The sequence below is a fragment of the Xenopus tropicalis genome, chromosome 7, assembly GCF_000004195.4.
Source record: "Xenopus tropicalis strain Nigerian chromosome 7, UCB_Xtro_10.0, whole genome shotgun sequence".
In the NCBI taxonomy this organism is placed as follows: domain Eukaryota; kingdom Metazoa; phylum Chordata; class Amphibia; order Anura; family Pipidae; genus Xenopus; species Xenopus tropicalis.
The window spans coordinates 74,016,208-74,031,665 of record NC_030683.2 but is presented as its reverse complement, the minus strand read 5'-3'; the positions used below and the strand labels follow the sequence as shown (position 1 = coordinate 74,031,665).

The following is a 15,458-nucleotide window of genomic DNA, read 5'->3' as shown; positions in this document are numbered from 1 at the left end:
TCCGCTGCACTGTTCTGCTTGTTTAGGTCAGCTTTCTGCACTGGTGGCTGTATAGTATCATAATGACCTAATGGTTAAGATTATTTATATGTACTAAATACATTAGTAGTACTCTCCTACTGAAACTTTAAAAAAAAGGGCTAAAAAACTTGATTTTCTGGAGGAGCAACATTGGTAGAATTGTTATGATAATGTGAAAAGGAAAATTGCTGAAGAACTAGCACAGGTAGTATGAATCCCTTCTGAGTCCCGAATCTGTAAATACAGTAAGAAACGCAGTCTACAAGAAGAAAAGCAAAGCAGTTTGCATACTCTATATGAATTATATGAAAGATCAAAAATACACATGATGTCATTGTTTGAATTGGGGGAAGAAGTGGTTATGGTTATTCTGACATCACTGGTAATGATGGAGAAATAGCTGCTTTTATGATGTCATATTAAGGATCACTACACGGGATATTTCAACATATTTCATTCTACAGCTAAAGGATCAGAACAGAAGGAATGTAAAAGCAAAATGAAATCAAATTTTTCCATATCATGCAGAGGATATTTTGGGCTCATGATTTTAATAATTTGTTCTAATAATCCTGCTGCACAATGGGAAATATGCTCTCTTTCTGTAGCGTTCTTTGTACATTTTTGTTCTCAGACTTTTTCATTGTGTTGCTGTGGATACTCAGCTTTCTCTATTTCCACAAGTTGGAGAAACCTTCATACATGCCACATGGGAAAACAAAGATAGAGGTATGTGAAGTTTATTTAGGTTTTTTTTGGCAGAGGCTGGGATATTGCTAAAAAGACAATAAAATGGTCAAGAATTCTATATATTACTTATGCAGTATAAAGTATAGCTTACTGGTTACCAGTAGATTTAAAATTATGGGGCACACTGCAATTAAAATTATGTATTATTAACAGCATCTACTTAAGCTTTACACTTTTGTATTTTCATTCTCATGCTCCAATAGGAGCACTAAGATTGCTTCAGCAACCTTGGTGCTTGCAGTTTTTATTTTATAAATTGGAAATAAAGGTACTTGCAACCAATTAATGACTTACTATTAATTCATATTACAGAACTAAAATGTATAGGGAACTGACATGTATGACAGATGTGGTAGGTCTGATTTGTTTCAGTTTCTTTCTTTGTTTTCCCACCAGGTAAAAAATAATAATGATAGTCCTTTTGCTAACAAAGTGAGGTAAGTGTACACAGACATAATGTAAAAAGGAAACTAAAGTAGAGATGTGATATATGAAACAACTGTGTTAATGAGTGTTCCAGAGTTCTCTTTATTGTTCTGCTTAGTTGAATATCATCAAACATTGATTTGCACTCTTTGTGGGTTATGGATTGTGGTATCAACTAATTCCCCTTAAGGAGTTTAGTTTGTTAAGTAGAAGCATCTCTGAACCATTCACAGTATAGAGTACAGTAGCAAGAATTATATATGAAATAATGTGTCCCATGTTGTAAAAAATGTTTATAAAAAGACAGAGGAGCTCCATAGGCATATGAGGGCCAATATTTAAAAATAATAGTGCAAGGATACAGGTATATTTATATACAGGCTATGACTTTTGTGCATTAAGTAAGTATATATTTTTATATAATTTATATATGCATATATATATGAATATAAAAAAGGAAGGGTGGGGCTCAGGCAGTCAAAAAGAGAAGAGGACGTGCAGAAAGAAGTATACACCATTTTGTTTATATCAGAAGAGATTTAAAATTTCTATAGCAGAGCATAAATCATAACACAGCTTTCTTTATAGATAAGCATTTGCATACACATATAAAGAAAGATGTATTATGCCAGTGAATTAAAAGGGAAGATACGTAGATACTGCCTACCTTGTGACACTACCTGTTCACTAGATAGGGAATCAATTAGATTTGCTGATTTGCATCTTGGGGCATTTTCCCATTTATTATAATTTTTTGGGGTGCTCAGATGTGTGTCTGCCCACCCTCTTGTGAAAAAACATTCTTTGCATATATCACCCAGATCTTGTGATCTCCTTAGTGGTAATTAATTAAACTGATGGGTGATCTAAACTGGAGGACACACAAACCGTTCTAGCAAACTCCTACTCTCTACAAACACTTCCAGTTTAGAGACTTGGTATTTTTTTTAACCCCTACAGATTGCCCACCCTGCACCAAGATTAGGATTGGGAGGGGCCAAACACCCACTGATAAAATTAAGAAATGTTAAAAATTCCCCTGGACTCTGTTTTTGGGGTGGGGGAAATGTTTAAATTCCTGCAGGATCCTTGCAAGATGGTATAATCCTATGGTAATACATATATAACACATACTTATGGGCTTATGAGAAATGTCTTATTTACTATAATAAATAAGAATTTAGCATAGAATATAATATTGGCTTAATAAAATATGTAAAATATTTGTAATAAGTTCTGATCAGTCTTAGTATAGTTAATATACTTTTCCATTAAGCTGTAGCCCAGCTGTGCTTTACTCCACTGAATGTTGGCAATAGGCACGCACAGCAGCTGGTGACAGTAATAGTGATGTGCAAGCCGGCTCAAAACCTGCATGTAGGGCGGTTTCAAGCTGACACTTGCACACTATTGGGCAGTTGTAGGTGGGTTTGGCTAAACCCTATCTTTCACCCTCCCAACCCATGACCCTGCACTGCCATCTTCCACATCCAGAAACTTCTAGTGATAGATGCACGCCTGCCCCACCCCACCCCCTTTGTGACATCAGAGATGGAGCAGGTCGGGCATGGGTCTATAAAAAGAGGTGTGTTGCTGGGTTTAGAGGCAGTGGGTTAGGGTTGGGTGCAGGTCCACAAAATGTTTGCCTGCACATCAGTAGACAGTAATGTTTTTCTTTTGTGAAGTATAGAAAATGAGAGATCTTACTCTAATGATATAATCATTGTACAGATGAAAAATGCAAGGGTTCCAAGTTTTGGAGAAACACACAGTTTTAATTCCTGGCTGCCCATCTTATTGTCATTATAGAGACAAAAACACAGAGAAGTCATCTTTTACAAGCATTGATCATGCAGAGAAATACATTAAACTTTTAGAAGGCTGGTTGTTTGAACAAGATAACTTCAAAGAGGAATCATCTTCAGCTGAGGAGCATCTATTGGAACTGCAGGCAAGTGTTAGTCGAATTTTACATCTTTGTATCTATTCTGCATTAAATATGTTGTTAAAATATAAAATATAGATTCATTAACATCCTACACTATGCACATCAATGTGAGGAGTAGAATTTGAGAACAAGATACTTTTGCCCCTTTTGAAGGAGACCTCCGCACAGGTCCCCTTTCTTCCTGTCCAACCGCATAAAGCTTTCCTGTCTTTAATGGTACATGGCCTGTAAAAACAGCACAGTGTGATTGAGGGCTAGTGCGTCTGGCTGTCATTTCCAGTACCCAGCCTCACTGGTTGCGTTCACTGAGCAGAAGCATGTGCACTGGAAGTCAAGGCTAGCTCTGCTTCCAATGTACATGCTTTTCCTCAGTAATCACCACTTAGGAACCTATGTGTGTGGGGGTTCTCTTTGTCTGCTAATGTGCATGATGCGGCTCTTTGTTCTTTGTGCATGGCCTGTTCTCTTTCCCAAGTGCCAGACTACAGCAGGGGTGGCTTTTATGCAGAATCCAACGTTTAGTTTGGACCAGAACATTAAGCCACTGGAGGCCACCCACCCCACTTCTATAACATAAGATGGCTAATCCTAGCTAAGAACTAATAACTGATTCCCCTGGGGGGGTCTTACCCCATATGCAGGTTAATTATTAATTTTTTTCTTAATGGCTGCCTCTAGCAGTTCCCTATAGAACCCAAAAGAAAGTACCCACTCCTCTTCCTTTCCTCTAATATTTTGGAAGACACCATTCTTTCCCCAGAGAGCGGGAGTGTAAGCCTTTAAAATTATCCACAGACTTTCCCCCCCCCCCCCCCCTTTTTTAGATACATGAACTAATGATACAGTGACACCTACTGGCAAGGTTTCAAAACTATTTTAATTTCTGTCAACATGATATTTAATAGTACTATTCGGTAAGTGCAACCCTAAGGGGCTGATTTACTAACCCACGAATCCGACCCGAATTGGAAAAGTTCCGACTTGAAAACGAACATTTTGCGACTTTTTCGTATGTTTTGCGATTTTTTCGGATTCTGTACGAATTTTTCGTTACCAATACGATTTTTGCGTAAAAACACGAGTTTTTTGTATCCATTACGAAAGTTGCGTAAAAAGTTGCGCATTTTTCGTAGCGTTAAAACTTATGCGAAAAGTTGCGCATTTTTCGTAGCGTTAAAACTTAACGCTACGAAAAATGCGCAACTTTTCGCATAAGTTTTAACGCTACGAAAAATGCGCAACTTTTTACGCAACTTTCGTAATGGATAGGAAAACTCGCGTTTTTACGCAAAAATCGTATTGGTAACGAAAAATTCGTAAAGAATCCGAAAAAATCGCAAAACATACAAAAAATCGCAAAATACCGATCATTACGAAAAAAACGCAATCGGACTCCATTCGACCCGTTCGTGGGTAAGTAAATCAGCCCCTTAGGGTTACACTTTACTATTTATTTTGGGCTTATTTGCCCTAATCTTTCACTTTAGAAAGGGGAACTGAGCCTGAATTGTTGTAAAGCACTAAATACTAAACAAATATTCTTGCAGCATAGAACTGCATTCCTGTTTTTCTCTACTTTAAATTTTGTTACTGTTCACAAAAAGGCTACAAAAAGAACATGTAGGATTTTTTTTATACTACTTCTAGTTTATTATTGTTATATGGTTAACTGTATTTATGGTTTTTTTTTGTTATGTTTATTTAATGTTGCTGTATTTTTACAGAATAGCTGTAAAGTGCTGAAGAAGATCCAGATCGTCGTAGAGTCTATTAGAATAAATAATTCCTATGGACTGTCACACAATATTTGCTCAGATGAATTTCAGAGAAGTTGGTATGTCGTTGAAAGGTTCGAACATATTACGGCTTATATAGATTTAAAGTGAGTACACAAACAATATGTAGAGATATGAAAAATGAGAAATATAGCATAAAAATAAAAACAATATATAAAGATTGAAAATTAAAAATATGAATTATAGCATAAAAATGGAATGTGCTGGTCTCAGAAATCTGTAGGTTACAGTATAATAAACTGCTATTGCTTTATGCAGTCTGTGGAGCATGTATATCATCGATTTTTCCTTTTTTCCCTTTTTTTTTGCAGTAATGTTTTTTTTTTGGTTTTCAAAGTAGGCAACAGCATTTAAGCAAAAATTGCAGGTATACATCGAACGAAAATACATGTCACTAAAATACAAAGCAAATAGAAGAGATTCAACAGTATAAGAGGTTATTTCCTAGCTAATGCAATAATCCTCACAGGGTAGGTTTTGTTTACTGTAGATAAGATGCCAATAATTTGTTGATACAGTTACTCCTGGGGAGGGGGAGGGGGGGAAGATTTGCCACATCCAATCTCTTGGGACATATTTTGAATATATTGATTTGTTTCCAGGAAAAGTAAGTTGTCTTAAAGGATTTTCACTTACCAGGTTATGTTTGGAAAGGTGTGGGAAACTGTTAGGTATCTGATAGCCTGTGGGAGGGTGTTTATGCATATAGACCATATAGAGAAGAACTTTTTAACAGGTTGTTCCGTCCATGGTTTCCAACCAATCCATGTGGAAGATATAGTGCAGCTTCTGTTTAGTGAGTGCAATGGATGGAATTTCTATAGTAAGCCATTGATGTAAAATGGCCTTTCGGGCAGCTGCTGCCAATCTCCCTGCCAGGTGTTTTCTGTTTTATAAAGGTGTATTTGGTTACATTACCAAATAAAGCCCAGTCTGTGTTTACTTGAAGGGGTTTTTCAACCATCTCCCTCCATTAGGAGGTCACCTCCACCAGAAAGCTTGTTTTAGGCACAGCCAAAAGATATGCAACAGGTTTTCCTTGGGGCTTGGCATTAAAGACACCTGTCTAAAGGTGTCCATACATGCTAAGATCCACTCGCTTGGCGAGGTCGTCAAGCGAGCTGATCTTCTCCCGATATTCCCACCTACAGAGGAGCGATATCGGGCCAATTCAAATTCAACGATCTAATTAGAATGACGGTATGGGTGCAGTCGGTTCGGGGGCCGCATCAACGAGCTGATATGGTCCCCAATCTGACTAAATTTTTAAACCTGCCCGATCGATATCAGCTCGATTTCAGGCCAGATTTCGGTTGGCAGGCCCATCGTTAGTGCCCATACATGGGCCGATAAGCTGCCGAGTTGGCCTAAGGGACCAATATCAGCAGCTAGAATCGACCTGTGTATGGCCACCTTAAGGGAAGATTACCCATCTTAAAGCTTTAGATAGGCATTAGAAATAGGAATTAGATAGGAATTAGCTTGAGGCCCATTTCATGTTAGTGATTTCATTATATGTGTATGAAATTTCAGAATGTCCATTTGAGTGAATTGTCCTATGGCAGTTGTTCACTTAAATAAAGTTGTTTTTTCATTGTCTATTGAGCTGCCCGGCAGTTAATATTTGTGTATTCGGTTTAAATATCATGCTTTATATGCATATTCATTGTTACACTGCCACCTAGTGACCAAGGTCATATTGCAAGTTGTTTAATTCTAAGTCTGTATACCCTCCCATTCCCTTTCCTTATATGTGACATCAGTTCCTCCCATTATACCATCATACGAGGGGTTAGGAAAGCAATATTCATTTTGACCTTCAGCATTTGTTCATCCACCCCAACATTTGTTAACCAACGACAAATAAAGAACCTTTCTGGATTCCAAGTGTCTGGCGAGTTCTGCTATCTGGCAAAGATTGCCCATAGTGGTTGTGCCCAGCTCCATACAGGCCCAGGGAGAGAGGTCTCAGGGGAAACTCAGCCATTATTACAACGATTGGAGTCAGTATATCTGTTTGCAGATGATTTTATCATATGATAGATATTTGCAGTTAACTGTTTTGTCTCGTCTTTCCAGAGGTTATTTATGGGGTTGTGTTTATCTATTTCATTTTGTCTGTGTATTGTCTGTCTTGTGAAGTGTAAGACTTGCAGACTTGAGGTGTGTGAAGGTATAAAGGGGATTTTTTTCTTTCAATTCTTTCTGAGAAAGTGGTATGTAGTTCCTGTTTATTAAGTCTTATATATTTTGCAGTCTATTGTCTCACCAATTGTGTAGAATGTTTTTTTTTTCTTCTGATTTACAAATCATTTGGCAAGTCCCCTGTAGACTAGCATTGTGTTACATTTAATAGTAAATATTGGTTGTGCAGCAGGAGATTCAAAGTTTGAACCACACCCACTGAAGTGAAATGAAAGCACTTAATTTGAATGAGAAAGTTAGTAAGGAAACATTTTAAGCAAGTGTAACCCCTTTTTGGTGTAAAACAGACAATGACCAGCTAGAATGGCATAGCCATAGAGCAGGGATACATTTGACTCAGAAGGCAGAAGGTTCTTGAAGCAAACTGAAACAGAACTGGTTTTATTGTTCAAGACAATCCACAGGGCTAAGCACAAAATACTCACCATACAGACATAGAGCAATGGGTCGGCAGGTTTAATGCAGAACAAGCAATGTAAAGATGCAACACTGTGGAGAGTAGCTTGGGCAGTAACACATTTCTTAGGGTTTCCATACAGTAGACCTGGATCATGGGAAAAATCTAAACCTAATACCCTTGTCACTACTGCAGTCTCTTCACTAAGGCAGTAGATCCTGTAAAGGAGATCACTACCCTTTTTAGCTATTTTTGATCTGACTAGAAAGTGCTATAACATCTATCTATCCTGCGCTAGAGGGTATTACTATGGTGATGGGATGTTAACAGTTAAATGGGAAGGCAGAAGGTTCTTGCAGCAAACTGAAACAGAACTGGTTTTATTGTTCAAGACAATCCACAGGGCTAAGCACAAAATACTCACCATACAGACATAGAGCAATGGGTCGGCAGGTTTAATGCAGAACAAGCAATGTAAAGATGCAACACTGTGGAGAGTAGCTTGGGCAGTAACACATTTCTTAGGGTTTCCATACAGTAGACCTGGATCATGGGAAAAATCTAAACCTAATACCCTTGTCACTACTGCAGTCTCTTCACTAAGGCAGCAGATCCTGTAAAGGAGATCACTACCCTTTTTAGCTATTTTTGATCTGACTAGAAAGTGCTATAACATCTATCTATCCTGCGCTAGCTAATCCTCTTTCACAGGGTACCTGCTTCCCGACTTCTCCAGAGTCTTCTCCAGAGTAATTGTCCCTTTGGGGTAGAACCAGTTTACTGGGGGCTTGTTGAACCAAGGCTCAGTGAACATCCACCCGGATCAACAGATGCAGGCCAAGAAGAAGATCCACCCTCTGTCAAACACTATATTACAGTGTACAGGAAGTGGTCATAAGCCTTATGAGCCAATAACACATGTAGGGATTTAAAAATATTGGGCCCCATAGGATGGACACCCCTAGAGCAGCCCTAGAGGGTATTACTATGGCGATGGGATGTTAACAGTTAAATGGGAGTTCCCTGTAGTTCGAGTAGCAGCCACTGGGTGGTGCGTTAGAATATAAAATGGGGTAGCTCCCATGCATAGCAGGTTTTCAGCCTGGGACCTCCCTCTTGGAAAGAGGGACCAACAGGCCTAGGTAGTAGATAGAAGTTCAAGTAATAGATCGCTCTAAGAGTGATATGTAGGCAACAAGCTAGAAAGGGCAGACATTGCCCATCCAGGAGTGATAAAGGGGTTAAGATCCCCCAGCAATCCATCAGCCTGAGATCAGGGCCCAAAGTGTCTAGTCTAGTGGAGTAAGCCACTGCTAGAGGGAGATTCCTAATACAAGGGTATTGCAGTCGAGAGTACCGGGGTGAGGTCTCATGAGAGGGTCAGCCTGGGGAGAATACCGGGGAGGGCCTTAAGAGAGGGTCTCCCGGTGAGAGTACGGGGGGGGGGAACTCCCCAGGAGGGTCACCTGGCGGGAGTACCGTGGGTAGCCCAAGGAGAGAGGTTCTCTAAGTGTGAAGTTAAGGAGACTGTGCCCTGATTCGTGTGTTTCACTCCTGGAGTGGTCTGCCCTCAATAAAGATATTCACCTGGTTCACTACAACTACAAGTGTCTGGCTTCTTCATATCAAAGGGATCACCAGCTGGCCGGTAAGCATATACCTCCAAGGGAGGGACAAGGTGCCGGGAGTTGTGTGGAGTCCTAGTCCAGGGGCACTGTATAATATTAAGTTCCCAGGGGGGGAGTATAGTCCCACTGCAACATCCCTGGGTGGAGGCACGCCATTAAGCTGAAGAATCCCTGTTACCCCCATAGTAAGCGGGGGCTCGGGACTCCTGTAGCGCCAAAGTATAGCAAGTAGCAGCACTGTCGTAAAAGTGGGCTACACACATAATATGCCAATAACCAAAAATAGATACATCAGCATCTGCCCAGTAACAGTGAAATAAGGAAGTGTAGGTTTTAAAGCTAAAGGAATTGTTAACCCTATAGGTCCCTTCACAAGTAACTTATCTAGGGGTCATGTAATGGACCCAATTAGCTGCACTACCAGTCTGCTCCTTAGCCAGGGACAGGGAACAACTCAGGGAGCAAGAAGTAGGTGAACAGTCAAAAGTTGTAGAATTTAACACATGAAATGGCCAATGGTATGGCACACCTTCACAAGTGTCATCTTAAGACTAATAAATCCTTTGGTGTGACATTATGCTAAAGTAACAAAAAGACTGGTAAGTATAAACTCTGATATGCATTTGTTGATTGTAATTTTTGATTGATTTTCTGAATTGAACTAAGCCAGCTCTAAATACTTTTTACAATTTATGTCAATGTACATAAATATTGTTATGGCTTGCAAGGAACAACTGCTGTCTTCACTGAGGGTAAGAGTGCACATCTCACAGTTTATTGATGCAAATTAAGTGTGGTTGAGAGGATAGTAGTAATTAATTTTTTCAGTGTTGTCTTATTAACGGTTTACTGATTTTGACATTATTTTATTTTATGATAACGGGCAAGTCTCATACCCTAAATCACATCTTAGTCATATTTACAGGCTGTGTATGATGAAGGTTTTCAAGAGCCACTTTGACATTTGGTTAGAACAGTTAAAAAGATTAAAGATCTGGTTATCAGAAGCCGTGGAAATACAGGAGAAACTCCACAGTGTGGCCTGTGAAAGTAAATCTGCAGTTAAACATCACCTTAATATGCAAGAGGTATGAATGGAACTGTTTTGTATGTCTGTCTCAAGCCCAGGATATATATAAATAAAAATATGCTCAATCATGCTTTACCATCCATAAGACAATTGTCTTAGACCTACCTACCAATCATATATGGGGTATCACCAGTCATGTATGGGAATATCATCTCACTCAATTGGTAAGTATTTACTTAAATATCACTCTCAAATGAACTATGTCACATAATGGAAACAATCTACTTAACGTTTCAACAAGCATTAATGTTTTACTTGCAGCTGTTTTAAAAGCTATTTGATCCTCTATTCAGCCTCTCCTAAAGCAAAACTCTCAAGTGCATAATGCAATAAAGGTCATAAAAATGTCTCCAATCTATGAGCCATTAGCAACCAGTTAGATATTTGCAGCAGGGTAGAAGAGGAACATAACTGAGATGATACTTTTGAATTGGGGGAAGTTTACAAGCTGGCTCTTTGGGTTGCATAAAACTTTGTTCATAAAATCTATGTTCTTGTGTAAATATTTACAGCAAAATAAAGTGAAAATATAACTCTCCCCTCTAAATTTACTGTTGTTCATATATCATACCTTATCCTTGCTTTACCTCTAGATACCTTATCTGTCCTACATGTGCAGCATGTGATTTTTAAAAAGCCATAATATTTATATAGGTATATACAAGTAGTTTTGTAAAATGGTGCTTATATGATAAACTGGCAATAAATGAGAGTGCATAGCATTGCATCATTATGTGCTGTGATTTTGTCAGATTTAACAACAGGGCTATAACACACAAAGCAGTTTGATGGCTGCTGCTAGCTGTGTTTCTGTCTCTATGTCAAAAAGACCCACTGCTCGAAAAAGATGAGCTTATCAAAAATTATGGTGTGCAATTGCCCTTAGCAACTCTATTCTGTGGTCATTATTTTCATTTAGGTACTGTTAAATGAAAGCACATTTATGAAAGAAGAACTGGAAAAGTGTGAAATAGATTCCTGCAAGCTTACTATTATCCTAAAGGTAATGTGAAATTATCTTTGGTTTACATATAGGGCATCTAAACCCAAAAAATGATTTAATGTAAGCTTACTTTGTGTGTTTCTGCAGTTTTATTTAATGTTTTGTATTTTAGTGGCTTCTGAGATACCAGGCTTTTTGCTCAACAGCTCTGTGAGAGTCAGCAATCCTGTAAGGCGGGGGTCCTCAACCTTTTTTACCCATGAGCCACATTCAAATGTAAAAGAGTTGGGGGCTATTTGATAGCCCCTATGTGGATTGGCAGACTACAGGAGATTTGTCTAGCAGTACACCTGATTTTATGTAACCAAAACCTGCCTCTAAGCCAAAAATTAAAAAATAAGCACCTGCTTTGAGGCCACTGGGTGCTTTAAGGGGTTGGGGGGCAACATGTTGGTCATGAGACACTGGTTGGGGAACATGCTTTGGGCTAATTTAGTAGGAAACGCCTATATAGTGTAAGCACAGCTTTGAGACCCAGAACACCCATTCCTATGTCATAACATCTTCATGGACACTATATAAAGACATATTTTTAAGTGAATCAATGTGAGGTAAATTTATAAGACTATAATATACTTTATTCCAGGAGATTGGCTGGTGGTCAGACAAATTTCAGCAGTCAATGATAAGGAAACAATTTAAAAAGCAAACACATGAGAAGAGATGGAATGACATTCTGTGTGATTCCATTACTGAAGAGGTAATTTAGATGATAGCTTGTAAAGGTAACTAATAGAATTTAAATTGTTTTTTTTCTAGCTTTTTGTTTATAAGACTTTAGGGGTAATATGTCATTTAAATTATACTTTTATTTTGCCGTTATTGTAAATATCTTTGGAATTATCTTCCTTGAAAAAACTTGGAAACGACCAGCTCAGACCTGCTGATTTTATTTTTCCTGGGGCAGGATACCTAGCCTCCATTGCTCTGTAACCCCTTTTTGGCTAAAAAACACTTTAAACACCAGGCTATGGTTAGAGCATGGGGCACATTGGGACTCTCTTTCAAAGGAGTGGGCCTTCGCTAAGTGGAAGGTTAGATCCGAGGATGTAGGTATACTACAACTCCCACTGGTACTGTGAAGTGTTTAAAGTAATAGGAGCCAGGAGCTCTTGCAGATGAACTAATTAACTCTTTATTGTCCAAGACAGATGATATTAGCACAGGGATCAGTCAATACTCACAGTCATTGAGGTATAATGGTACAGTTGTTAAGTGCAGTTGGGAAGTACAGAACAGCGCAGCACCACAGTGGAGATAGATGTGAGTTACTAGCCAGAAGTCCCAAGGTTGAATACCCTTTACTGGACCGGATCCCTACAGCCAATGGTGGTTCAGGAGTAAATACTAGCCTGATACCTGTGTCTGAACTGTGGTCCCTACAGCAAGGCAGACAGAGCCTGGGGTATGCTAAACCCACTGAATTCTCCTTTGTTGGAGCAACAGCTGCTCTTTCTAAATAGCCCTGACTGAGTCACACTCCTAGAGCGTGCTATGACAGAGTCTAATCCTGCAACTAACTTCACCTCATTCACGGGGCCCTGTCCCCGACTTTACTTAAAAAGGATATGGCTTACTGGGGCCTGTGTCTGCACCCAGGCTCAATGGAGGGTTGTACTAGGTAGCAGACCGGCAGCCAAAGTGGAAGCCACAACTCCTTGCTAGACACTATATGAGGCTGCAAGGGGCGTGGACAACCATATGGGCCAATAATGGATAGGCATAACTATAAACTGTTACAAAGGCTTCTGCCCAGTAACAAGGGATCTATGTGAAGAGGTAGGGGTATCACTCCATAGGGCATTTAACCCTATGGGTCCCTACAGCTCTTTGCAGATTTTATTATATAATAGATTCAAAACGTTTTGGACAATGTTATAAGGATGTCGGAATAGTTATTGAAGTAGTAACATGTCATTGAAATCCCATTAGGGGAATGGCACACAAAATTTCCTGTGCAGAAAACTGTGGGCGACAATGCAGCGAAATGTGGGCGAAAATGCAGCGGTGCATGTTCTTTCCCACCAGCGATTCTCTTTATTGGCAATGGGAAAGCATTTTTGGGAGATTTGTTGCCCACAGTAGCCAAGATTCAAACCTCCCCGTGTTCCACTGCCCTTATACAAACAGTATTTCTGCAACTTTGCTAAGGTTATGTTTCTTACTTTATTAAATATTACAGCTTTGACACTTTAAACATAGAGCCATTAAGGGCACTTTATGTGGGGAAGTATTTATACGGGATGCTTGGTATTTTTGTGCTTAGTAACGGTTGATGTATGGTATGTATGTGTGATAAATCTTGGGCTTAACAAGAAATATCATTTTTTTTCTAATGGCAGATGGTGCATTTTGCTGAAAGATATTCTTTATTCACTAAGCTAAACCAATGTTACACCACTCACCTAAAGGATCTCCTGAAGATGACATTTCCAGATCCAAGCACACCATTGCCTGAAAGAAAACCAGCAAACTCTGCTGTCACTATTTGTTGGAAGGAAGTAGAGATTCAGGAATTACTAAGCAAAGAGTCTTGACTTAAGATTTAGCTACTTACCTGCCACAGATTACAGTCTGAGCTGAAACATTTCTGTCTGTTCCAGGGGAATTGTTGCTTTTTCAACAATGTACTACTGCATGTGAGAAACATAACAAACATTAAAAAGGTTTATATGTCTTATTTTTTCAAACAGTGTGCAGAAAATTGTTCCTTTGGTACTTATGTTGTACTTCTAAGGGGCAGATTTCAAGTGTGAAATCAAAGATCATTACAGAAAAATTCACCCACTATATTGATTTCTATGAGATTTTTTGAAGCATATTCATTAAATGGTGAACTGTAACTTTACCTATTGATAAATATGCTTCTAAAAATCCCATAGAAATGACTAGAAAATGGGTGAGTTTTGCTATGGTGAGCTATAACCTCATATTTTAACTTTCAGTTAAAATTATTTTTATAAGCTTTTTTCACTAGTACAGTGATTGAGTATATGCTTGAAAACTCTGCAGACAGATTGTTAAGTTAGTAGGGGAATTTTAACAGATCTATTGCTGGGTAGAAACCATTTTGAACAAACTAGTCAAAATCTGCTCCATGTTGGCCTAAATATAAGGCTCAAAAATAATTATTAAGTATTAATAATTCTTGAATTTATTGAAATGGTCAATTACATCAAATAGTAATGATGCCTTACCCATAATACAACAGTGTAATCACCATGTTTTATAAAGGGGACAGTTATATAAAATATGCAAATATCTAGAAAAGTTCTACAAAAAACTTGTGATCATTTAAATTACTTAAACATTTTTGTGATATATAATATCAATGAGTGAATACTGTGCAAAGGGTCCAATAGCATGCAAAGTTACAAGCATTTATTCGTGCAAAATAATCACAGCAATATAACACACATAATACAGACTTTATTTAAAAAAAAATACCACATGGCAATGTCCTCCCTCTGTCTGGGTACCTCATATCAGCCACTCCCTCCTGATGGGTTTTGCGCCATTGGGCGCTTTATCAGAGGAGGTCATTGTGAACATTTATAATAATGAACAGCTTCAGTATTATGCTACATAATAAGACAATTCAAATTAATGCAATGTTAAGGTTTGGTAGAAAAGATGTTTTCTTTCTAGTAGTTTTAATTTATAATAATCCACAGATAAATGTTTGTTTGCAAATATATGTAACTGAATAAATAAGTACTTGAATTAGAAAAACTGACTCTATGCTTAGCCTCTATTTTAAGCAAGCTCTTTTAAATGATTTCCTTTTCCTGTTATAAAACAGTACCTTGTACTTGATGGTAACTAAGCTGCACGAGTATATATTGAATTCAAAAGAATCTTATTAGTTTTTTTCTAATGTTTAAATATTTTTAGTTGCCTTATAGGTATATTCATCCAGCTTTCAGAATGGACCCTTATCCATAAATTCCCAGGTGCCAAGCATTCTCAATAATAGGTCCCATACCTGTATATGTAAATAAGGAAACAGTTCAATATATCTGAAGATGGAAATCTAGACTGGTAGATGTAATAGTAAAAGGTAAAATAATGGGGCTTATTTATCGGCGCTTGTATTTTTTTTTTTTGCTCATGTGGTTCTGATTTAGAAATAAATGTGTTATTACCATAGTAATATATAAAATACATATTTCTTTTATTCATTAAATTGTTTAT

The 15,458-nt window shown here is 38.2% G+C and overlaps 1 protein-coding gene across 3 annotated transcripts; it reads left to right on the top strand.

Moving 5' to 3' along the window:
- The first annotated feature begins 210 nt into the window (after positions 1-210).
- Positions 211-14,184, top strand: LOC100492897. Of its 3 annotated transcripts, none has more exons than XM_012966989.3 (8): positions 211-750; positions 1,168-1,208; positions 3,007-3,154; positions 4,870-5,027; positions 10,097-10,259; positions 11,181-11,264; positions 11,851-11,989; positions 13,607-13,694. In XM_012966989.3, exons 1-7 carry the CDS (start codon positions 604-606, stop codon positions 11,971-11,973), a joined length of 864 nt encoding a protein of 287 aa, XP_012822443.1. In that variant the 5' UTR covers positions 211-603; the 3' UTR covers positions 11,974-11,989; positions 13,607-13,694. The 3 variants fall into 3 exon arrangements, with proteins under 3 accessions (XP_012822443.1, XP_004916092.2, XP_002937563.3); XM_004916035.4 differs by having other exon boundaries at positions 214-750; positions 11,851-11,964; positions 13,607-14,184; XM_002937517.5 differs by having other exon boundaries at positions 215-750; positions 3,007-3,148; positions 11,851-11,964; positions 13,607-14,184.
- The last annotated feature ends 1,274 nt before the right edge of the window (positions 14,185-15,458 follow it).

What these genes read in the sequence shown, in the direction of transcription:
- LOC100492897 (XM_004916035.4), top strand. Translation starts at nt 604, where the DNA reads ATGGGAAATATGCTCTCTTTCTGTAGCGTTCTTTGTACATTTTTGTTC. An exon ending in ACGGCTTATATAGATTTAAA is followed by an intron (nt 5,028 to 10,096) that starts GTGAGTACACAA and finishes TCATATTTACAG; the next exon opens with GCTGTGTATGATGAAGGTTT. An exon ending in AGCTTACTATTATCCTAAAG is followed by an intron (nt 11,265 to 11,850) that starts GTAATGTGAAAT and finishes ACTTTATTCCAG; the next exon opens with GAGATTGGCTGGTGGTCAGA.